General features: G+C 36.0%; 1 protein-coding gene across 1 annotated transcript in view; it reads left to right on the top strand.

Moving 5' to 3' along the window:
- Window positions 1-24,602, top strand: part of LOC134518170 (sodium channel protein type 2 subunit alpha-like) — a 79,581-nt gene that overhangs the window by 3,263 nt on the left and 51,716 nt on the right. The window contains exons 2-13 of the mRNA XM_063340535.1: window positions 1,797-1,860; window positions 5,833-5,961; window positions 6,533-6,784; window positions 13,234-13,550; window positions 17,170-17,290; window positions 18,201-18,288; window positions 19,827-19,955; window positions 20,653-20,744; window positions 21,669-21,941; window positions 22,248-22,311; window positions 23,203-23,344; window positions 23,497-23,703. Of these exons, the coding sequence (XP_063196605.1) occupies window positions 13,284-13,550; window positions 17,170-17,290; window positions 18,201-18,288; window positions 19,827-19,955; window positions 20,653-20,744; window positions 21,669-21,941; window positions 22,248-22,311; window positions 23,203-23,344; window positions 23,497-23,703 (1,383 nt within the window). The 5' untranslated portion in view covers window positions 1,797-1,860; window positions 5,833-5,961; window positions 6,533-6,784; window positions 13,234-13,283. The remainder of the gene's footprint in view (window positions 1-1,796; window positions 1,861-5,832; window positions 5,962-6,532; window positions 6,785-13,233; window positions 13,551-17,169; window positions 17,291-18,200; window positions 18,289-19,826; window positions 19,956-20,652; window positions 20,745-21,668; window positions 21,942-22,247; window positions 22,312-23,202; window positions 23,345-23,496; window positions 23,704-24,602) is intronic.

Below are 24,602 nucleotides of genomic sequence, written 5' to 3'. Positions count from 1 at the left end.
ACATCCCAAAATTATTTCTTTCCCTTACAAAAAAAAAAAGAAAAGAAACCAAAAGCACCAGCCAACCTACCCTAAAACTGTCATTTCAAATTGTTGCTAAACTTTAAAGTAGTCACCAGTCTTGGTAAGGTCTTCCTACAAAAAGTTACTGTTCACTTACTCTACCAACTAAGACAGATCATGGAATGTCTTTTATAGTAAAAAATGCAACTAAAAAGTTAAAATTTAATTAAAGAGATTAAGCTTTTATGAGGCTCTTTTCACATGAAAAAAACCTTAAGGAAAAGGTTACTTATGGTCAGATTAATTACTTGTCTAGTCATTCATTCTTTATTGTTATTGATCTCTTCTTACTGAGTAGTTTTACTTAGCCAAGTGTAATCATAGCGCTACCTTGTGCACAGGGCCCCTTTTCAACCTGAAATTGGTTTTCCTGCTACTTCTCTGGATTCCTGACTTGATCCGTCAACTTTCTGCGTGTCATATATCCTTATCAAATGATCGCGTTTTGAATATGTATATATTGACTGTGTAGTCCATATGCAGTGAGTCTGGCTCATCCCAGATATTTCGATTGCATACGTGCTGAGCTACCTGCTCAGCAAAGCTGGTGTGTTTCACATGTGTTGCAGTTACTATATAAGTATGGATCAGCTGCACAGCACATACAGCTGACTCCCTGTTACCTGCACTGCGTCAGGCACATCCTGATATTTCTTCGCAGGATTTCCTGAATGAAAGTATGAGGGGCAGTAGTAAATCTGAGAGGATATCACAGATGCCAATATGGAAAATGGCTTGGAAGAGTATCAGTACTATTGGCTCTGTGATCCCTTTTACGCTACCACGGTATAACCACTTAACAGGAAGATCTTTGGATAGAGAGACGTAGCAGGCAATTTCCATTTGTAGATGATTTATGCTTAAATTAGACATTGCTTATTTAATATTAGGCCCTCCTTTTTGCTATGAGAGGGGAGCAATGTTTCTGGTCTTCTGGCATAATTTATTTTAAGAACAATGTGAAGTGAGAAACTTCCTTTTTCATTTGTGTGTGAAATTTGGGGCTAGCATAAATTGTTGCATGGTCTGCTTACCCATAAAATATTATATATGATTGTATATAGCTTTCTAAGAAGTTACAAGTTTGTATTCAAAATCACTAGAAAAATGAAGATGAAGAATTTAAATGAGCAAGGAGTAAAAGGAAATTAATTGTTCACAGGAGAAATAGTTCCTGTTATATAGGGCAACCTAGCACCATGTGGCCTGGCTACAGCATTCATTGAGAAAAAAACTGCCATCATTTCTCATAAATCATGTCCTTTGACTGTCTGTTAGTCCTGGGATAGAAGTAGAGATTTCCTGAGCCCATGTAGCCTGAATTTGGGCCATGTCCCAAATTCTTGCCTACATAGGTTTGAGTATCTTGAGAAGTCTGCCTTTGTTACGTGCTATTGTACTATCTTTTAGTATTTGGACACGCTGAGGAACTCCAAATGTATGTTGGCTAAAAAAATACTCTCAGAAAACCAAAGTTCTTGGTTGAATTTTAAATATGCTGAAATAAGAAGTTTTCGGATGTTAAAATGAATGCACTTTCTTAGCAAACAACTCTCACTGTCTTCTTGAAAGCCAGTCACAAAGTACAATTGTGTAACTGTACCAAGACTTTGATACAAGAATATTTTTATCCCTTTTTATTCATATTTGAAATATATGTGTGGTGATCTTGGAAACCTGAAGGTGAATTTGCCTGTCCCACCTAAAGCCACAGGATGTTTTTTTTTTCTCAGATGCAGTTAACATGATGCCAACTTGTTTTCCTTGAACACTGAGATTTCTCTACAGTTACTAGGGGTAAGAGCATTTACTTTTCAATGGATGTGTTATTGTGCAGTGGTTAAGTCATAAGAATCAAGCTGGTAGACTACAAAATTAGGACATTAAGTCATAGGAATGAAGACACCCTATACATTTCATAAAAGTTAACCTAACTTCACAGTGAAAGAGAGAGATTTTTTAACGACAGAAAAATTGTTCTTATTTGAACAGATATTTGAGTGTGTTCTCCATTGAAAAGCACTCTTTAGATGAAAAGAATTCCCTAAATATAAACTGGGTCCAAAAATTCACATTTCCTGCGATAACTTTTATGTTACACGGAGAGAGAGAGAGCACTTTTAAATGATGAGTGAAGGCACATGCCTAACTTGCACTCTTGCACCCTATCAAGGAATGAAGGAAATTCCACTCATCACAAACAGCTTTGAATCTTTTCTAAAAATTCTGTTTCACTTTAACTCATGTATGACAGGTGAAAGCAATAGTGCGAGGTTTTACAGTAAGAAAGACAATCTATTTATAATTTTATATATATATGGATGACAGAATATATACATATATATATATATGACAGAAATAAGTAGTTAATCTCAAAAGGCCCCAAGAGTCCAAGTTCAGATTGAACTGAAAGAATAGAGAAGGCTATCCTAATGTTTACTTCCATTCGGATTAAATGCCTGAAGAGAAGCCTGTCACTAGTATTTAAGGCCAAAATGTTCATATGAAAAAGTCTGACCTAAGACAGAAGTTCAGACCAAAAGCAATATAGAAAAAATTCAACCACCTGTGTTAGGAAGGAATTTCTTTCTACCAAGTGAAGCTGTAACTGAGTATTAAAGGAGTCTTCCTGAAAGGTTTTTACTGAAAACAGTTTAAGTTACTTGTCATGTATTTCCTACATCCCAAGTTGCTTTAGTTTGTGTTATAATACACCAGAATTCTAGTAGCTGCTATAACACTAGCTATCATTCTGTAGTGTGTTTCTTAAAGCTAAAGTCCTCTAATTGGTACAATATTTATTTAATATACTTGAATTTCAACATTACAAGAGACACCATTTAAGGAGGTGGTACAACTTGTACCTCATAGGCTCTGCTCCTTTGGATTCATTACAGTTGTGTAGTGACTAGATCAAAATCATACTTCCATAATCCATTCGGAAAACATTCCAAATTTAGAGTTGGTTAAGTTTTATTAGGCACTTCCATGATGCCTGAATGAATGCCTTGAAAAAATCCATGTATGTTTTTCATAGGCTGTGTTAAGCCACAGGTATAAAGTACGCTGTTTTCATGTTGTCTTTCTGTGCATTTTCCTCCTTGTGTAGTAACGATCACATTCAGCTGAGAATTGTGTCTTAGCCTCCCAGCCAGAAGTTTCAGTTTTTTCCCTTTCAGTTTCATACACAACTGTCGAAGTCTAAATGCGATCCATTAATCTTGTGCTATACAAAGTTAATTCTTTCATATTTTGTATTGATTAGTTTCTGGGGCTTAGTAAGACTAGGAAAGTAAGTGTTCCAGTTGCATGGTTCTTAATGATTCAGTTAATTTTCTGAGTTTAGTTTGTTATTTCTTTTTAGGTTCATAAGTGATATTTTGTGTTGCAAATGCATTTGCATAAGTTTCCATAGAAAAATTTAGAAAAGAGTATTACTTTACAAACAGAGCTTTCCATTTTTTTTACAAAGCTAAATTGATACTGCGATGTACTTAGAAATTGCTAAATGATATTTTATTGTGACTCCTTTAACACCTCCACAGTAGATACTGGTGTACGTTCCAGTGTTTCACTTGTCACCACACTTAAATTTTCAGTACAAAAAGGATTAGGAATTAGTTGAACCTAGAGGAGGGGGAGCATGCAACAAATAATTCTGAATCTGGTCAAGTAGTTTTGTGGATAATGCTGTTTCTTGTTAATCTCAAAACAGGTTAAGATTTTTGTAATCACTTAACACTCCAAATATCCCTATAGTTGCCCGAGATTTCCATTCATTGTCTGGCATTTGTCTCTAACATGAGATTTCACTTACTTGAAGCCATCACTGGGGTATCATGCTATAATGATCTTTATAGGAGTGTCTAATTTTGAATAGCCCCATTTCTTTTCTAAATCACATTTCAGATGGAATCAACGTATTTTGCCATGAGACAATGTGACAATAATATGCAACTATCTTTTCCAGCTCATCATTACATTGAAAGGGAGCTCAAGTGCATGAGGGTATCATCTGGAACTTTTTTTGAAGCAATATCATGTCTCAGAATTTGAAGGAGATTCCAACCACTCTTAAAATAAATGTTGATGCCATAGAGGCAGAAGAGTTCAGGAAAGAGTCCCCCAGGAAAGAATATATATAGTCTGTCCATCAGGAATCCCCTCTAACTCTGCCTGAGATTTTACCTATGATTCACTCTTGGAAGCTGAATCAGGATAATCTACCCCAAACAAAAATGATTTTGGTGAACAGTATATCAGCAAAAATAATTCTCTATCATCACCTTCAGCTCCAATAAAAATGTATAATCTGGACCTGCCTATGAAAATTTCTAGTCTTGGGGTGACAACCAAAGACACTAGATTAAAAAAAAGGCAAAACATTTCTTTTAATGTATTGCAAATATCTGCATTATACAGAAAAGTGATGCTTAAAACTGTAGGACATGAGTTATTAATTGAAATTCTGTAATGAAATTACTCTGACATGGCCCAGGCCTCTTATAAATTCAAGACAGAGGGCTCACAATTCTGCCAACCTCTTTCCTTCAATTTTTGCTGTGACTACCATTGATACTACTATACTACCAAGATGTATAGCATTAGTAGATAACACAGCTGCATCCCTTATCCATTGGAGACAGAGCCAGTACAAACAAATGCAGGATATAATAAACAGGGAGACGGAGACTAGGTGATAGGGTTACATGTGAAAAAAGGTTCTATGTGACTGCCTTGTGCCCTAATTCAAAATACAGATTTAATGAAATTACCTGCACTGCTAGTGTTATTAACAATTTTCACATTTAAGATTATTTCCTCAACACACATTAAAGATGACTTTCTCAACATTTTGCAAACTGGCAAATATTTTAACAACTGGATAGAAGCTACACCCCCTCTTTTGAAAATAAATGTCATATGAATGCTTAGTATTAGCAATTAGTCTTTCATTAGGAAGCTATAGTAGGGATATTATTTTAATTTATATATTTATTTCATATTATTTTAAAGCCTGCAAGCAACACCACTTACGCATTTTGCTTATTTGCACTGACCATGAGATCAGATTTCAGCCACAATGCTACTTCAGAGGCAGAATCCAGATGCACCCAATAGGCAAAGGGATGGGGAAATCCCCTACGTACCCCCAGGGAAAGCTGCATTCAGTGGAAAATATGCATTGGTGGATAAGTATCATTGGTGGCAGTATGAGAGTCATGATCCCCTGAGGGTAGTACTGGAGACACAGCTTTCAGATGTCTTCAGTGGAGCCTCTCTAGTAGTGACTCACCACAGTAAGATGTGCTGAATCAGTCCCTTACTCAAAATGACCAAGACATTGAGTTTGCTATTAGCAATCGTCGGGATGACTTTATGTTACATTATTAAACAAATAGAAGCTCTAATTGTGGTATCACTTACTGTATCTTTGTGAAAATGTAATTCTAGATTAATAGTAACTAGTACTAGGTAAATTCCAGATTAGTATTTTAAATATATTTTCTGTAGGAGTACTTGGAGAGCTTCTATCTTCATAAATAGGAGAAGCAGTAGTCTAGTAGAAAGCATTCGCTTTCTGTTTTTCCACCTTTTGTGTTCTCTTTGACCTGATGTGTGTCTACACAGTTTTTCTTTATTTTATCTAGAGTTTCTACAGTGGCTGCTCATTCTCACTACATGTGGAGAAAAGTATTATTAAGGGCTCCTTTGGCAGGAGCAGAGACCTAAAAGAGAGGGATGTCTTCCTTTTCTTTTCTTCTCTAGGAATAAAAACAAAGTAACAACATTTAAAAGTACAAAAAGTGCCAGAAATATATCTAGTTCAAATGAGAATGAATGTCTCAAAGACATCTCATCTCAATCTCAGTGGCTGAAGACTAAAGTTTGCAAGATGTAAGTAGACTATTTAAATGTAATGAACTACATGCTCATATTATTATAGCTTTAAAGACCGAGGAAGCCATAGCCAGCCTTGGTCAGCTCTTGTAGTGATGCAATTGAAGAACCTGGAGAAGAAATTATCTTTTTCAGCTATTACTTTGCTTGAGACAGAAGAAAAATTTTGTCACACAAAGAAAAACACTTATACCTACATTCTCTATGATAAGCAGAAGTATCCATATTTTCATGCAAATATAGATTGAATTAACTTCTATTCCTGGTTAAAGACAGTAAATCCAGTAGGGAGTAATGATACACTCTGAAGTTCCCTAAGTGACAGATGAGAACCTCCTGTTAACCTGAACATGGTTATCCTGTATCTACTAAAGACTGCACAAGTCATGCAATAATCTCAATAAGATCCATTTTTCCCTTTTAGTTAAAGCATGGAGGTAAAAGAATAAAGGAATTGTTGAAACTTATATCACTTAAAGGATATTCTTAAATGTACTTCTGGTCTATGTTAGGTTTTGTGGATTAACCCATGTTCCATTCTGCTTTTCCTAAATCTCTTTGCTATTAGGTTGGGAAAATGTGTCTATGTGACTATGTACTTATCTTTGTCTACCGCAATTAATTTTGAGAAGCTTTGGACACAGGAACAAAGAATGACAGAGTCTTGAAGAGATTTCAGTCTTGGAGAAGCTTCTGCTCCCAAGGAGAAAATTTTCTTACCAATTCCATTTTCTGCTAGAAATGCAGCCTTTTTGTTTTCATGATAGCAAAAGATCCAGTAGCTAAATTCTGAGATTTGGCGTTTCTTAGAAAAATAAAGGTAAGACCATCTTTTCTTCTCAGACAGAAATAATGTTTCATTTCATAAGATGGCCATTTGATATAATGCTATATGTCTTCACTAAAATATCAGTGGGAAAATGAAACTAACATCTTTAATGAGGTCTAGCGGTAGAAAATTGTGTTACATGTATTGTAGCTATTTTCCATTGGAATGTAAGGATCTTTAACATTGGAAGGTATTTGCAAAATATTAATAAAGTAGGTTGGGAAGAGACCCTTCCTCTTAAATTGCATATGGTTTTCATTTTGCCTTCTTCAGGTTTTTCCCATACATCAAGTATTCACGCTTGATCTCTTTTCACACCTTCTCAGAGGCAACTTACGGTGTTAAAGAAAATATAGGGCAGGCCTGCATTTAAAGACTTTCTAGAGGTTTTGGTCAATTTTTAAGTAAATAGGTCAAACAATTTATTTTGGGGGTTCTACAACTTGCAGGTGTGTATCTGAGGAACCTGTGTTCATTTCTTTACATAACCTACTTATTTTTGATTACTCCAGTTTACTAGGTACAGCATAGATTAGCCTTGATGTAAGAATCATAAGCCACTATGGCCACTCCTAGGTAGGAGGAAAGAAGAAATAGGACAAAATTAATTCAAAAGCAAATGTTGCAGTGAGGTAGAGAGGGAAGAAAAGAGCTGTGTGTGGAATGGCAGTGGGAACAAACAGGCAAATAAGCCAGGGGAAAGACTATCCACAGCAACGCCTTGGTAAGAGAGAGCAGCGCCCAAAGATATTCTGAGAAGTAGCTCCTGGATCATTCGGACAGGTCTGAGATTGCTTTCCAGTCTCTAATCTAATCTGGTTTGAATGTTTTCCCATTTACCTAGTCTTTCACCGGTGGGATTGAATGCATTATGTTCTGCCCAGATTTCCAAACTCTTGCAGTACTTTCTTTTCCTGAGACTGAAGTTCTTAAGATTTAGTTAACATGCTTTCACACCTTATTGCAAGTCATTATTGAGGACATTAAATAGAATTGCATGTAACATCCCTGAAGCACCACGTTAGTATTAATTCGTTAGTATTTCCTGTGTTTGCTGTTCTTTGGTCATGTTTCAGTGTGAACCACCAATTCCTATTCAGTCATATATCTCTATCCCATTCTAAATCTTTTTAAAGTAAGGTTTTCTTAAGGAAATATTATTTCTGTTACATACCCTTGTTAGTTGATTTAATATTCTTATAACAAGTAAGTATTTTTGTCTTCTGTGATTTATTAATTTTGTTAATAAATACCTGGTGGTTATTTTTTATTTTGAATAGTTACGTAACACTAATGCCTACAGGCCACTGAGGCTGACTGTACCAATCCAGACAAAAATTATAATAATTGCTACAGATAAATTATATTCTAAAAAAATGACACAATAGATGAATGATAAATGTTGGAAGGAATGGAAAAAAGGAAAACAAATCCTACTTATTAGTTAGTTAGGATCTGTAAACATAAATTATCATAGTTTAAATTAGTAGATTACAGTTTAAAGAAGAGGCAGGTCCTGAGCAGGTGCTAAATGCTGGAGGCTGTTTTCAGCTTTGAGGAGGTCACTCCTTTCCTTGAGGTCACTTTCCTTTCCTTTTCCTCCTTTTGTGAAACCAACATTCGTGGATTCCTTGGTTTAGGACCCACGGATATCTCTGTAGATATCTCAATTAACTCTTCATTACATTGCATTTACCACTTTGAATTACAGCAGTGACATTTTGGGGCTTTTTTTTATAATTTTTGGAGTTTTGTTTCTTATTCAAATCATAGAATCATAAAGTAGATTGCATTGGAAGGGACCTTAAAGATCATCTAGTTCCAACCCCCCTGCCATGGGCAGGGACACCTCCCACTAGACCAGGCTGCTCAAAACCTCATCCAGCCTGGCCTTGAACACTTCCAGGGATGGGGAATATTTTTAAAGCAGTAAAAAAGCAGTAAAATATAGTGTAAAGATGCCAGGAAATACAAGGTAAATGTCAGTTATGGAAACATAATCTGTAACTGTAAAAAAATACTTCAGAGTATTTCAGCAGATAAGGAAATTAGCCTCTATGCACAAATACCATAAGAAATTTCAATAAAAATATTTTATTTTAGATCGTCTTCATAACAAACTAATATTTATCCATCCTTTTATTTTTAGGATGAATTGAATGCAGCATTACCCAATTTGGAATTTGATCAAAGCATAGTAGCTTAAACATAACTTATCTTCACTTCCAGAAAAATAATACCTGAATATTGCAAAAAAACTTCCCAAATACTAAGAGAGGGAGTTAAGATGACTCATTTCTTTAGGCTCTTCCTGCGTACGCTCCCTCTGTACTCCTTTCCTTCTCAGGACAGTGGTAGTTTGAGTTGAGGTGATTTTCTGACGACAACAGCAGTGATCAGCTACACTTTTTACTTCTAAAGCTGCAGAAAATAATCTCTAGGTGATGCTGAAGTGGTGCCATTAGCGCTGTTGTTTCCGTCTCTCCTACCATGGGAGCCCCACCTTTTTGATTTGGACAAATATCTTTACTGGCCTAATGGGAGACAGCTAGTCTTATTAACACTAATGATTTAGAGCAGAGGTTTTTAATCCAGATTTTAGCATCTGAGCGGCTGTTGCTGTGCTCGGCACTGAGGAAGATATTATTCCCAAATTACAGCCTTTCAAATAAAAGATTAGCTTAAGAAAATTTTACAGATTCCATTTGCTAGCCTCGCACTTATTCCAACTCTAATCAAATACATGTTTGTGTGCCAGTGTTTCAGTTTTAATGGAATGAAAATCTCAGTAGTCAGCTTTGTCAAGGTTTTAACACGAAAATAATTCTGATGCCAGTGTTATAAAAGCAAAAAACCAGCCCATCAGAAGAAACAAGGTTTCGTCTGCAAGGTTTGTTATTTCTCCACCTTGAAGTCTTTGAAGGCTGTATGTGGATTGTTTCATCCAGAATGCATATAACCTGTTAGATAACTTGATTGTTTTCATAAATAATTATAGTATCCACTTGGTTCTTACACTGATACTTTCACTTCTACCATTTGCCTGATTTAAAATATCATAAAAATAGATACTTAAGGCGACTTCTGGCTTTTTCAGACACACAAATTAATTTGACATTGTTAGCACAGATATTTCACTTACTTTCTGAGTCATCTTCTACATGATGAGAAGATAATTATATTCAAAAATAAAATTTAACAAGTTATCCATAGACATAATATAATTAACTGAAATATGCATAAAATTAAGAACATATGGACAGTGTTTATTGTTCAATCTTACTATTTAAAGGAAGGTACTGAAGGAAAACGGGATAAGGATTTATAGAATGCAATGCTCAAATACAACTAAATGGATTTACTTGGCAAAAACATGTCTTTAATAAATTGGAGCTTATCTTTTCTAATGAAATCTATTGAATTGTAGACCATTATACACATGGTATCTAGACCCAAATTGTATTTCAAATACTTGAAAGTATCAGCAGTATCAGGTACTGAGGGGCCTGGACCACTCAGGTCTTACATGTATTTTTGACAGTATTCCTTTAAAGATAGTTTTTTAATGAAAGCTATTCTGAAATTATTTGATAGACAGAATTCTTTGTCTGAATTCTGCCCAGTATCATTCATATCCTGGCAGTTTAGTCATAGGATAACAAGCAATTTTAAAACCAGTGAAGGAAGAGGGAAGCTATCACTAAAATCCAAGTGGTTCATAGTTCCAAGTGCTGCCAAGAGCTTGTTCAGGGCTCAGTGCAGGGAACAGAATTACTTTTGTTTCATTGTTCTATTAAACTACTGCATGTATAGCAACAGTAATCAAACACATATTTGTGTGTTGTTCTATTAAGCTCAGTAACCTGAACTAAAACACTTGGGGATGTTTAGTATAGGAAAAAACTTCTTGTGTAATAGCAGCAGCCAGGAAAGATATAACTGCACTAGACAGTAGTGGAGGCAGAACCCAAGTGATGTTTCCAACTTGTCAAGAAAGGTTTTTTAAAGAATGTTTTATGACTGTCTGAGAAATACAGTGAAACTTAAGTCTGCCAATATTAGTTTTCCCAGTCATTCATTGGCCCCTTTGTGGACTTCTAGCAATACAAATACATATATTTCTAGTGAGGACAATGTGTTTTGTTGTAGCATTCATAACCATAACTGTTAACGGATGAAAAGCAGCCTAACCAAATGCACGGAACTAGAAAGAGAAGATGGACCCACTGATGACTCTAGGAGGGTGCACCTAGTAAGTCTAGTTTCATAGAAATGGTACCTAGATCAACAATTTGAATCACAGACCTGTAAAATGTGTAATAAAGGGATCAATTATTCAGAAAACCAAAAGGAAACCTCAAACATGTTCTTAGTTTATTAATTCTGGATGGGCAAAAGCAATAATCAAAGGAGTGTGGACTGTATCCAGAGAATGTGTGCTTTTAAATCTCAAATAAAGGAAAATGTTGACTTTAGGATCCTTATAATTGGGAGTTACATTAATAAAAAAAATTATCAGCAAAGGCTTCTGTCTTGTACAAACTAAAAATTAGTAGCAGAAGTTTCAGTACAGCAACATGTGATAAGGTTGCCTGCTGGAGGTGCTGGCTGATGTAACAATTTATTTTTCCACTTATACTGCATCAGTACCTCCAGCCCCTCCAGGAGCCCTGTGACTCCGTGGGTTACATTAACTCATCGTTCTCCAGACTCTTCCTTGAGAAAAGTTTTCTCCATGTCTACATTACAGTATATTTTATTTATGAATTTATGGTCAGGTACCTTGGTTCTGCTCTTCTGTTACTTAGATGCTCGGTGCTATAATCTACCGACTAAATTATTTCAATGATCTCAGTGGGGATTGTACACACTGATGCTGTGCTGTGAACCCACTCCAGAGATAAAGTCTTGAGGTGGCACAGGAGCAGGTTTACCCACCATGTCATTGGATTGCTAATTCAGATTTAGGAATACGCAGTTTTATTTCTTTCCTCCAGTTTTCTACTGTAGATTCTTCAAGCGCTTTTTAACAGCCCCCTCTACCTTCATACAAGTTTTGATTTTTTGGGGGGTCATTTGAAAAGTAATCCATTATTTCATAAGATCATTACTTTGGCACTTTGTGTGTATGTGTGCGATTTCTACAAACTATTCCAGACAAGCAAGAAGCTTTAGGAGAAAGACTATTTGAGTGAATGCAAATGAATACAATATTTTGTCTCAAATCTAGACGTGGCAACTCCAGAATACAGGTGTCGCAAATTCATGAGGTAACGTAAGGAAGGCTACATGGCTTCAGGTACAGAAAACACAATTAGAACTCATTCCAGGCACTGAAATTCACTCTTACAAATTGGTTTTCACAATCAAAATTATTACTATACTATGCCACAACCTTTTGCAAAGTAGACATCAAATCATCATTTCTTACTTGGTAGCACTGCTCCTTAACCAGATCTGCCTTCCTTCTGCCATTCCCTCCCTCCAGCCATTCAAACCTCTCCACTGTGCTGTACAGGGCATCAGTTTAAGCAGCTGGTCCTGCTGCAGAAGGACTTGGAAGAAACAAAAGAACATTACTTTCAGCTGATGCGCTGCAGGCCTTCATAAAGAGACGCGTTGTACAGTGGAGATTTTGGTTCAGGCAGCAGGGACTACGTCAGCCAGCACTGGCACCAAAGACATTCATAGGGAACCAGAGTCTTAAATTTCAAAGTAGTTTTAGTCTGAAATAATATAATGACACTTACCTTGCAAAAAATCATAAGCAGCATTCTTTTCCACATGGTCTTGATCATACAGCCTGTTTCTTTTTACTTAAAAGGCTCGTGGTTTTTATTCACAGCTCATGCACAGTCAATAAATGCAGCCTAATCTGCTTTGGTACCTAACATTAACCTTCAGCACAGTAAACTGTCAGTAAGAAAGAATTGTGCTTGTTCCTCCCGTAATTCAGTTGCTGTCATTTAAGCAGCATTAATCGTATGAAAACTTCTTTTTCATTTAATGGAAGTGTTTGCTGTTATAAAGTTGGATTACTGATACATGAAAAATATGGGAAGATAAAATGTATTAACTAGTAAAATATAAGTTTACAATTTTCAAGACTACTTCATAGAATATGCATTTTTACTTGCTGTTAAAAGAAGATACACTGTTAAAACACTTGTATCGTTATTTTCTAACTGGGAGAGTCTAAGGACATTGGCAGAGCAGTGTTTGTAGGCAGAAGTACTGTCTTTTCCTACACCAGCAGGAAAAAGCTGAAAAATAATTTATAAAATATGTAAATAAATTCTGAGGAATTGCTTTTAACTTTTATTCAGCTTTGAAATATGCTGCTTCTATTTCAGGCCTGGAAAGCGTTTCTAAGCAAATGTTGGGGTTTTTTTCTTTTGGTACAATCTAGTTTTCCTAAATTATCTAATTTTCTTTTATAGGTCATTCTTATGCAAGAGGCTAAAAGTAATTAAATTTGCAGGATGAAAACATGGCACAGGCACTGCTGGTACCACCAGGACCTGAAAGCTTCCGCCATTTTACTAGAGATTCTCTCGCAGCTATTGAAAAGCGTTCTGCAGAAGAAAAAGCTAAAAAGCCCAAGCAAGAACATACAGATGATGATGACGAAAATGGTCCAAAACCAAACAGTGACTTGGAGGCAGGAAAGACACTGCCATTTATTTACGGTGACATACCTCCAGGAATGGTATCTGAACCTTTGGAAGACCTGGACCCATATTATATCAATAAAAAAGTGAGTGAGTAATCTTTTGCTCAAAATAAAATATAATTTTCTACATTTGAGAAGTTTAATCACAAATATAATAGTTAGAGCCATCAAGCCACTAAATATATGGAAACATCCTTTAATCTAACAGAACTGATTTACAGTCTTCTATATTGTGACTCCTTCAACATCTGTGGAGTTACTTCTTATTTACCTGTAAGGAAGATCTAGCTTCCTTGAGCTTGCCTGAACCTGGGAACATGACTGAATTTTCCTGATTCCAATGTAGCAGTAAGACTGGATATGACAAACAAGGTTTTCCAAGCATGATTTTGCAGGGGAGATGGTTGTAGATAACCAGGTAGCATCCGCACAAGTTAGTGAAATAATGAACTCTAACCATATTCTTTGCTTCTGTTACAGCTATACAACATATGTAAACATATATCTATCTATCTATGTACAAAATATATCTATATACATATATTTAGCATATAAAGACTCTGTGTAAATCTTGGGTCATACAGAAGTACCACAATGAAAACTGTTGCTTTCAGTGCTTGGGATTGCTATGATAGTTCTCTGCTGCACAGCTGTCAATTAGAAGTCTATGGCAGATACCAGAGAAAAGCTAGGTTTTAAGGAATTGAAAAAAGATAGTTTTGTTGCTCTGAAGACTAACTGAGAGTTTTCATGCAGAACAATCAGAGCAAAGGGTTATGTGCTGTGAGAGAAAAGTGATATGCCTGCGTTTCATATGCAAGGCTATAACACAGCTGGACCATTAATAGCATAGTTGTGCTCCATGAAGAATTTAAACTCCTAAAAGAGGTGTACTTCCCCTTCTGATTTGCACAGTCATACAAAGTCCTCATTTTCACATGAACGGCAAACCAGGGACTTATAGAAAGGCTAGTTCAAACAGATCCATTCAAGTAAAAAGTTTGCCCCTTGACCTTTTTAAAAGTCAGGATCTGCAGTAGAGTATATGGTTTTTGATCTCACAGCAATGATACACACAATCTGGAAACAGACTACCTTTATATTACTTAAGAGAACGACAAGGAACAAAGAAGTGTATCTCTGTAGCTGGGATTAGTTGTAGACTGTGTTAAATTCCTCCAGGATCTGAAATAGTCCAGCCTGGGAATAATTAAAAATACCTTATGTCCTGCACAGATTAATAAAAGGTAGAGCTGACAGTAAGAGCGGGTTCTGCTCTGTACTCTCTATCTGCTGATTTCTGCATGCTCCTTTAGCAGCAACAAGACGTTCTCCCAGTTCCTGACAGACCTGCAAAGTGTTGTTGGTAAAGAGAGTGAAGGAAGATGAAGCTGTGGATAATAACTATAAATTCAAACATGCAGACAGTGTTTCTTGGACAAGTGCTTGGATTTATCTTTCCTTGTTTCTGAAACAGAGAAGGAAACGGACACAGTTGCTCTGATAACGATTTGAAGCATCCCAGCCTGCCATCGAGATAAGAAACGATGTTGAGCAACTATAAAAAAATGAAGACATAAAATATATTAAACTGTAAAGAAAGTTATTTTGTTTGTTAGGAAAAAATCATGCCAATAGTGCTCTCAATTTTGTGGCTAAATTTGTGGTTGCCTTTGGTTCGCAAAGCGGTTTTAAAAATTATGGCTTCAGTAATAGGAATGGAAAATAAAGGAAAATCCATATCTAATTGCATAAGCTGACAGTTGCCAAAGTTAAAAAAGCAGTGCTGTAGATAATACAAATATTAACGTTATTAAGGAAATTTTTAAAAATGAAAGCTCAGAGAGGGAGTGTTGCCAAGGGTTATTTTCATTTATATTGTTTTGGTTATACCAACAGCTCCATGAAGATTCTTGCTTACAATATAATTGTGTGTACTAAACCCTTTTCTTGAATAGCTCCAAAACAATTTAGGAGTAAAGTAGCATAAATAAGTCCAGGACTAAAGTTTTCTAAACAAGTCTTCTACAAATGAAGTATCAGAAAACCTGAGAAGTGCTGAAGAATACTTTCTAACCTCTAATGATCAGAAAAATCAGGCTGATTTTTTGGAACAAAAGTGTAAAAACTGAGGCTGCTGATGGACTTGCTAGTCTATGAGAGTAATTAAACAGCAGAATCTTTTGTCACAGGTAACATCTGTATTTATGTTACATACCAGCCTAATGTGCTCAACAGAAAACAAACGGACATCTTAAATTATGACCTAGAATTAGTCATCCCTCCTCCAGTTTATAGCAGAAACTATTCTTAATCATCGACTTGTCAATGCGGGGAGAATCACATGTGAATTGGAGTCTGTCTTCAGGCTCAGCTGCAGCAGTGACCCTGGGACAGGCAGCTTCTTTCTACCATTTCTAGGGGGTGAAGGACTGTAGGGAAGAGAGCAGTGCCAGTGAGAGTAAGTCCACTCTCTGTCATCCTCAGTGCTACGCCTGATGTTATTCCGTGAACAGGCACCGGCAACACTCTTTACCTGTCTTCTTTCCCCCTGTAGAGAGGTGTGCCTTCTCTCCCAGAGACGGCAGATCAGGCCGTAAAGGCAGTAAAGGCCACAGAGAGGGCAGCATTTTTCTGATCGCAGCCCAGTTTTTACAGAGAATGGAAATCAACATGGAGAACAGTGATACGATATAGCTCTGCTGAGAGCATAACAAAGACTCTATTATGGTAACACAAAGCAGAGCCATTACCATTGACAAAGAGCGAAAGGAATGAAGAATAGGCATGTCCTGAAGAAATTTCAAACAGCGCCAAAGATGCAAGTAAACCTCACACACGAATACACTTGGAATAAAAATGAAAACACTTAGGCGATGACTGCCAACAGGAACAGAATGAAGGTGAACACGAACCGTAGGTCAACTTTTAAAAGATAATAATGACCTAAATGTGGTGCTCGCATACAGGGAAAATAAGAGCATATTGTTAAAAGTGAAAACAGCATTTTTTTGAAGGAAAGATTTGTGGTTACAGGATGCCAAATTCTGGTGTACGTCTGTCTCAGACTGCTCAGAATGATGTCAGCTGGCAATTTATTAATCCCTCTTATTTTTTCACAGATACATATTTAGAAGATACATATAGTTTTTATTGGTAGCATTTAAAACTCTAAAATGAGAGCAAAATAATTTTAAAATTATGGTTAATTGTTTAGTGACAGGTGTTTATCCTTGTCACCATATATATGTGTACATAATTCTGTCAAGTATTTGTTCCAAATACAAACTGGCGTTTAGAACTGCCCTTTTGCTGTTTTGGTTTTGTTAGTGTTTGCTCACAAGGTAGAATGTATTTGATTAATTTGAAACTCTGACTTTAATCGAGGATTTTGTTAGAAATAAAATTGAAAATATTTTAGCCATGAAATGCCACATTTTGCCATTATTGATAAACTGGAATTGGTGATGATAATTCCCAGCAATTTTAATAATACCAGAATTCAGACCACAAGCTGGGAAATTTAGCAAATTGGAGAGTTGGCTGCGGAAGACTTACTCCACTGTATCAGTTATTTTCCTACCACAGGTAGACAGTAGAATGGAGCTTGAACCTCCCAGTCACAGAATGGAATCCTTTAGAATGAGGTAAAGGTATTTATGTAGTCAACACTGGATTTTAATTTTGTATTTCTTTTTTGCAGACTTTCATAGTATTGAATAAGGGAAAGGCAATTTTCCGATTCAGTGCCACATCTGCCTTGTACATTTTAACTCCTTTTAATCCCATCAGAAAAATTGCTATCAAGATTTTGGTACATTCATATCCTTTTTTCTTAATGTTGATTCAAGCGTTGCCATTTAAAACTATTTAATTACCGAAATAATACTTTTCATACAGATATACAGATTATGTCTATGTGGGTGTACGATGCTAACTAAACATATGCTGGTCACACTTAAAAAGCAGCAATATCACATGTGAATTGCAGTATGATCTTCATTCCTACCGAGAGAATTCTCTACTGAACCACCTAAAGCTGTCAGAGTTTAAATATCAGGCTTTATATGCAAAAGGAGACCTGATCCCATACTAAGCCCTGCAGCTAAGGCCAAATTAGTAACAAACCATTGCACTTGAACATATCTAAGGTCACACTTTTTCCAAGACCAGTGGTACTATTCATGAGCTAGACTCACTTAGCAAGGACAAAAGAGCATGAGGAAAGAGCTGCTTTTTCAGGCGTACTTTTTCAGCATTGTGTTTTCAGCATTGAGGTGGGTGTCCTATAAAAGATCCAGGTCAGGATAAAGGAGAATATTTTCAAATATATTTCTGTCATGCCCAAAGAATTACTTGGGAGTAAACAACCACAACCAAGTTGCCTCTTGCGTAAAGATCTTTTAGCGTGATCCCCGTGGCTTCAATGAGTATTTATGTTTGGGTACTCATTTAATATTTTTACATACTTAAGGATGTGTTTAAGTTTCACTTAAATCCTAAACCTGCCATAATTATAAAAGTAATGCGTTGTTTTACAGTAAGTGCACCATAACATGCCAGATGGCCTACTATTTAAAATAGATAAAATCATGTTCAAAGCTTTATTTTCAGATTTTATTTAGAATGTCACATTATTTGTACATATTTTTATAAACTTAATATTTTTAATGATTTCAGTGTTATAAAACTGTCATAATTTTTTGACTTACATGCCTTGACTATAATCTACATTATTCAGCATGCTTATCATGTGCACTATTTTGACCAACTGTGTATTTATGACCATGAGTAACCCTCCAGACTGGACAAAGAATGTAGAGTAAGTTAAACATTTTTACTTCTTTATATTGATGTCTTTGGTTTTGTGTGACTCCAAACAAGAAGCATTTATGGAAAGCTGCATGACTCTGGGCTATTCCAGAGTCATGAAGAATCAGATTCCATGAGATCATCAATATCTTTCTGGTTTCCTCCTAAGTAATTTAAATGGTTTAAGACTAATGCCTTGTTCCTTAAAATTATGTCTGAGGAATATCTGAACTTCTACTGTGAAGTACTAACATGAGCTCTTGTCCTTGGGTGTTCTGAGCCATAAATTGGAAAAGGAGCTCCGGAACTTCAAATGTGCATGTAAAATTGTTGCGTGTCATTGGTGAGGCCAGCCTTATATTGCTTGAGTGTCCGTGATGTTAGCACAGTGGGACATTCAGTGTAGCTCACTGATGTGAACTCACAAGTGCCAGCCACAGCAAGCACACACAACACCCAAACCGCAAGAAACTCAAACCAATGAGGAAAGAGTCTTACCTGTGAAGGAGTAACAAAGAGCTGATAGAAGTAAGGAAACCACAAAGAACCTCTGTTTCCTTTCTTGTTCACGGTTATACATGCGTGTTTGTTCTCTAACAAAATACAGATACATGTTTTCCTTTGAAATATTATGTTTTTCTTTGAAATACTACTACTCATGAAAAACCTGGTACTAACTAGTTGTGGTTTCTTTCATTCCCTCCTGTTCTCCAATGGCCATTATTGATTTCTATTTATTTATTTCACTGCATTAAAGAATCTCCCTGAATGCTATATTTAGAAATGGCACTAGTAGTCACATGTTCCCAGTCTGCTCAACAGTGACTATGGCTTTTTAGGGTTGCTGAGAGTCGGAAAGGAGAGCAGTAGGGTCTGTAGGTAGATTTCCTTTATTGTGGGGGTTCACACAGACCCATGTGGGTCTCAGGAAGTCCCTGCATTACACTGGTTATAACTGACTCTTGCATGTTTTTAAATGAATGGTTGTTCCCACACTCGGTAAATTGGTAATCATCTCCACACCTTCAAGAATAATAGTCTGGGCATGCTTTCTTATATTTAACGATTATTTATGAAATAAACCTGTATTATAGGCATGAGTATAGTTATTATCCAGAACTGATTTTCACAAAACTGTCTGATTTTGACATTAAAAAAAAAGTCTTCATTTTTTGGAACACTTAGACATCTACCTGATTTGTGAATGCAAGCAGAGGCTGCCCTGTGAGTGCCAGAGAATGTACATATAAATATCAAAGTCTGAAATGTATCAATAAATACTAGAATCTGAAATCATTTGCAAGCACAAAAACTGAAATTAAATCAACCTTTTATAAAATGAAGAGTATATATATGTTGGGTTCAAATTTCATCTACTGAACACAACTACATTCTTAAGTGTTGGGGGCAAGTTAAATTAATTATTTCCTCCTTTCACTTCTGAATAGTTTTTCTTTTCTTTTTTTGTAAGTCATCTTTGATAAAGAATGTCACTGTCTTTTACGTAAATTTGCAAAAATCCATAATTCCTGCTTTGATGCTTTTCAGGTACACTTTCACTGGAATTTATACCTTTGAATCACTTATCAAAATTCTTGCAAGGGGATTCTGTTTAGAAGGTTTTACTTTTCTGCGTGACCCATGGAACTGGCTTGACTTCAGTGTCATTTTAATGGCGTAAGTTGTTCAAGAACTTTTTTAACTTTTAGGGCATGAAATTAGTGGCAAATTATATTATAATAAATATATTGATTTAAAATTATTTAGTTTCTGCAACCTGTGAAGTTTAGACAACGTATCACACATTTTAGTACTTAAATCAAATTAAAACATGGCAGGAGCCAGCAGAGAGTGTCATCCACTAGTGTAATTACTGCTGAGGCACACTAATTTCATGTCCTACCGTTTTCTGCGCACCAGAATGGAAGCCATCCCTTTGACTTCATGTCACTGTCCTATTATAAGCTAACTAGTTTAATTAGCTGTTCAAATACAAATCAGTGAGTTTCACGTCAATGACATTTAAGCAAAATTGATGAAAATAAAGAATTATAAAATCGAGTTGTACTGGAGAGACAGGTAAATTTTGAAGTTTGATTGCTAATATTGCCACAGAGGTTTTGAAGACCCACATAATTAGTATAAGCTCTGCCTCAATTTTGAATAACTGTGATTTAATTCTACAGGTATGTAACAGAATTTGTAAACCTAGGCAATGTTTCAGCTCTTCGAACTTTCAGAGTATTGAGAGCTTTGAAAACTATTTCTGTAATTCCAGGTAAGAAGTAGTTGGTGTAAGGTGTTAGGCCCCTCGTATCTCCAACTGTTATTTGTGTGCTGTCATTGTGTTTGTGTGTGAACTCCCCTATTACAGATATGTGACAGAGTTTGTGGACCTGGGCAATGTCTCAGCGTTGAGAACATTCAGAGTTCTCCGAGCTTTGAAAACAATATCAGTCATTCCAGGTGAGAGCTAGGTTAAACACCGAGGCTGACTTTCATTCCATTGAAGTCAAATTCACTTCTTTTGAGCATAAGTCTTGCTGTTCGCTGCTCGTGTTGCCAAAAAAAAAACCAACAAAAGGCACGGATCATAACCCTGGATTATGATTCTTTGCCTTTCCAGCATTAGCTTCTTCTATTTGGCAAAATCAGCCTTTGAGTTTAACAGATTCTTGCATGAAACATAAAATATGAGGCCTATGGGTTATTTTGCTTTGTTTTTCTGCATTTTATTATAACAAGTTGTCTCTTTTACATTAAATAAGCTTCAGTGCTATGGCTTTCTTGATTTTGAATTTTTTCCTTTATTTTACCACTTAAAATTGACATTAGTCTTAAAAACAACCACGTAAAAATAAAAAAGCTACCAAAAAGGAGATAAACATTGCACAGGAAAATTTATCAAATGCAAATGATTTTTTTTCCTCAAAATTACTTGCAATTATAACTCATACTATCTTCATGCTGTTGCGAAGTCATATTTAATATTAATTTTTTTTCCTCAAAATGACTTGCCATTCTATCTCATTCTATCTTCATATTGTTGTGAAGTCATACTTAGTATTAACTGGAAACTGAATTATTGGCAGAATATTAAATGCAGAGAAAAACTAAGAAATAAAATCAAATCTATATCAGGAAAGCATGATTGATAAAATTTCCTGCTTGAGAATAACATTATATATTCAGTTTACTGGACTATATGTTCATTGCATATTCATACAAAAGAATCTTTTTCTTTCATTCATCTTCACAATGTCTAAGGCTGCTCATGAAGCTTTACTTTTTGAGAAATAAAAAATAATTTAAGTGTCTGCATGACGTCTTAATTGTATGGGAAGGGCAAAGATACTCTTTGATAAATCTATGGATCTTTTCTCTTTGCAGGCCTAAAGACTATTGTGGGAGCCCTAATTCAGTCCGTGAAGAAGCTCTCGGATGTTATGATCCTGACCGTGTTTTGTCTGAGTGTATTTGCACTAATAGGGCTGCAGCTGTTCATGGGCAACTTGAGGAATAAATGCCTGCAGTGGCCTCCAGACAATTCGACTTTTGAAATAAATGTTATATCCTACTTTAATAGCACAATGGATGAAAATGGTACATTTGTTAACATGACAGTGAGCACATTTAACTGGAAGGATTACATTGAGGATGAAAGTAAGAATGATTGATATAACTATTTTCAATATATTCTTGGCTATAGTATGTAACAATTTGTGATCAAACAAAGAATATTGAACAGTTTATATTCCTGCCTTATGTGGAACTGCTTACAGTCACTGACTGACAGATATCAAATACATACAATAAACAAGTAAAACAAGCAGAAGGGTTCCTAAACAAATTACAAAGTGATCAGCAGCTAGCCACTCTGATTTTATTGCAATTTATTTTTATTTTACTTTGTAGTACTTTCAGGTTCATTTGATTTATTCACATATATTTCTAATGCTTTCTACACAGCTCATTTTTACATTTTGGAAGGACAAAGAGATGCCCTACTTTGTGGTAATAGCTCTGATGCAGGGTAAGACCCTTTCAAAAATCCTCTGTTGTGTTCTGTAGAAAAAGCAATAACATGGAACCTGTCCATAGTATTCACAACTCCATATTTAGCAGTGTTACAGAATTTAAAGAGTTTTGCTGCTAAATAATGATTTCTTACTCAAGTCAAAATATTTTACTCTCTGGCTAAACAAAATACTCATTAACAGCCTTTCTTCCTGCTTGATTGGAAAATTATGTTGGTGTTAATGATAAAAACTGAACTCTTGTAAAGTCTGTTTTGGAGATGTACTGATTGAAAAAAGTAAGATGAAAGCAAAGGTTAGAACTGAGAAAGAGGATACGTAAAATATTAAGAAAGCACAGTGGTGACTTCATAGTTCAGGACTGAATCTCTTTTTTCAAGCCTAACTCTTCTTCATTACTGGCAAATTCTGCCATACACATGTGCCCAGTTATGAGCCCAGAATTGTTAGCTGAACTTCGATACCTTACTGGCAACAGTGAAGAAGCTTATTAAAATAAAAATATCTCAGCATTATGTGGGAGATCCCTAACAGTACAATTGGATTTAGCTAATAATACTGTTTAATCTGTCTGTAACCTTAACAACATTTTAGCAATTATTTCTGCCAGGAAATTATTCATTTGGAATAAAGATTCTATTTGCAAAATGTGGCTGAGGAGAATTTAAATATTTAGGTCATTTCAACCAGTGAGCGGATGAAAAGGGTATCTTTAATTTACTGTGTTATTAGTTCGTTTCTTATGACTTTTTTTTCTGAACGAATTAAATTGTAATTCATGGATTTCCTGTGGAAAAATAATGCATATTCTTCCAAAAGATAACAAATATCTTCTAGAAGGAAATAAAAGTTATGACTAAGTAACCTCCTGTTTGGGTTTCACATAGGCAGTGTCCCGAGGGATATATATGTGTGAAAGCTGGTAGAAACCCCAACTATGGTTACACAAGTTTTGACACCTTCAGTTGGGCTTTTTTGTCACTCTTTCGGCTAATGACTCAGGACTTCTGGGAGAACCTGTATCAGCTGGTAAGAAATTTTTGTGACATAAAAAGTAAACTGTAGGTGACATACAAAATTATATAAATAGGCTTATTTGTACATGAGCTGAAAGCATAATGCTATTGCAGTATCAAAGATAAGTGGTGGAATAATATATAGATACACTTTCTATTCCCTAGACGCTACGTGCTGCTGGGAAAACATACATGATATTTTTTGTCCTGGTGATTTTTCTGGGCTCTTTCTACCTGATCAACTTGATCTTGGCTGTGGTTGCCATGGCCTACGAAGAGCAGAATCAAGCAACCATGGAAGAAGCAGAGCAGAAAGAGGCAGAATTTCAGCAGATGCTGGAACAACTGAAAAAACAACAAGAAGAAGCTCAGGTAATGGTGGAAATTGTACTTTCTGAACAGCCTTGGTGTGAGGTTTTCTTACCTGAAAGTAAAATATATGCAGGAATTTAGCTCCGTGAGTCAGAAGTCTCTCTAATTTCTGGACTGATTTTCTGTTGCTTTTCATCTGGCATATAGTCATTTTCAACAGGACAATATATATATTCATACTATGAGCTTTCAAACTATCCTTTCCTGCTGTAGAGAGATGTCTCATCATTCCTGAAATACTGGGCATTGAATATAATATGTTTTGCCGGATAATTACCAGTCATCTGTATTACATAACCCTAGCCTCTTGCCATTACTCACACCACCCTTTTTTGTAAGCTTACAGCAGCCCATCAACTTCCCAAACATATCTTCCACTGCAGAATCTCATAGCAATCCCATAGCAATCTCCCAGACAGTTCTTTCTACAAAGAGTACTGGACACACTCTCAATTATTCCTTTATTTGATGGCTACCTGAACTGGTTTTCTTAATGAACTAAATCAGCTAGGCTGACAACTGTAGTCGAAGCTACTGGTCCTGAGTTTTGGGATGGCTCTTCACTCCAATAAGTAATCTCATCCCTTTCCATCAGAGAGGAAACCTAAACTTTTTCTTCTCTCTGGCTGCAGCAGCAACAGGCAATAAATGTACCTCTGTGTATCTATAACAAAGACCTAGAGTGCTGTTACAGAGGGAAATGTGGGAGGGGAAACATGAAGAAGGAGGGAAGGAGAGCATGAAGACTTGTCTAGATGGTGTACCTGTTGCCGGTGAAGGTAGAAGGAAAGTGAGGAGAGTGTCCTTGCTGTGAAGACAGTGAGGGAAGACTGGATTCAACTACTTGCAGGCTGCTAGTTGGATTATGATACATTAACTCTTATGGTGGATATTAGGGA

This window comes from Chroicocephalus ridibundus, chromosome 7 (assembly GCF_963924245.1).
Source record: "Chroicocephalus ridibundus chromosome 7, bChrRid1.1, whole genome shotgun sequence".
NCBI classification, from domain to species: domain Eukaryota; kingdom Metazoa; phylum Chordata; class Aves; order Charadriiformes; family Laridae; genus Chroicocephalus; species Chroicocephalus ridibundus.
The sequence above is the reverse complement of the archived record's forward strand: the minus strand, read 5'-3'. Positions and strand labels throughout refer to the sequence as shown.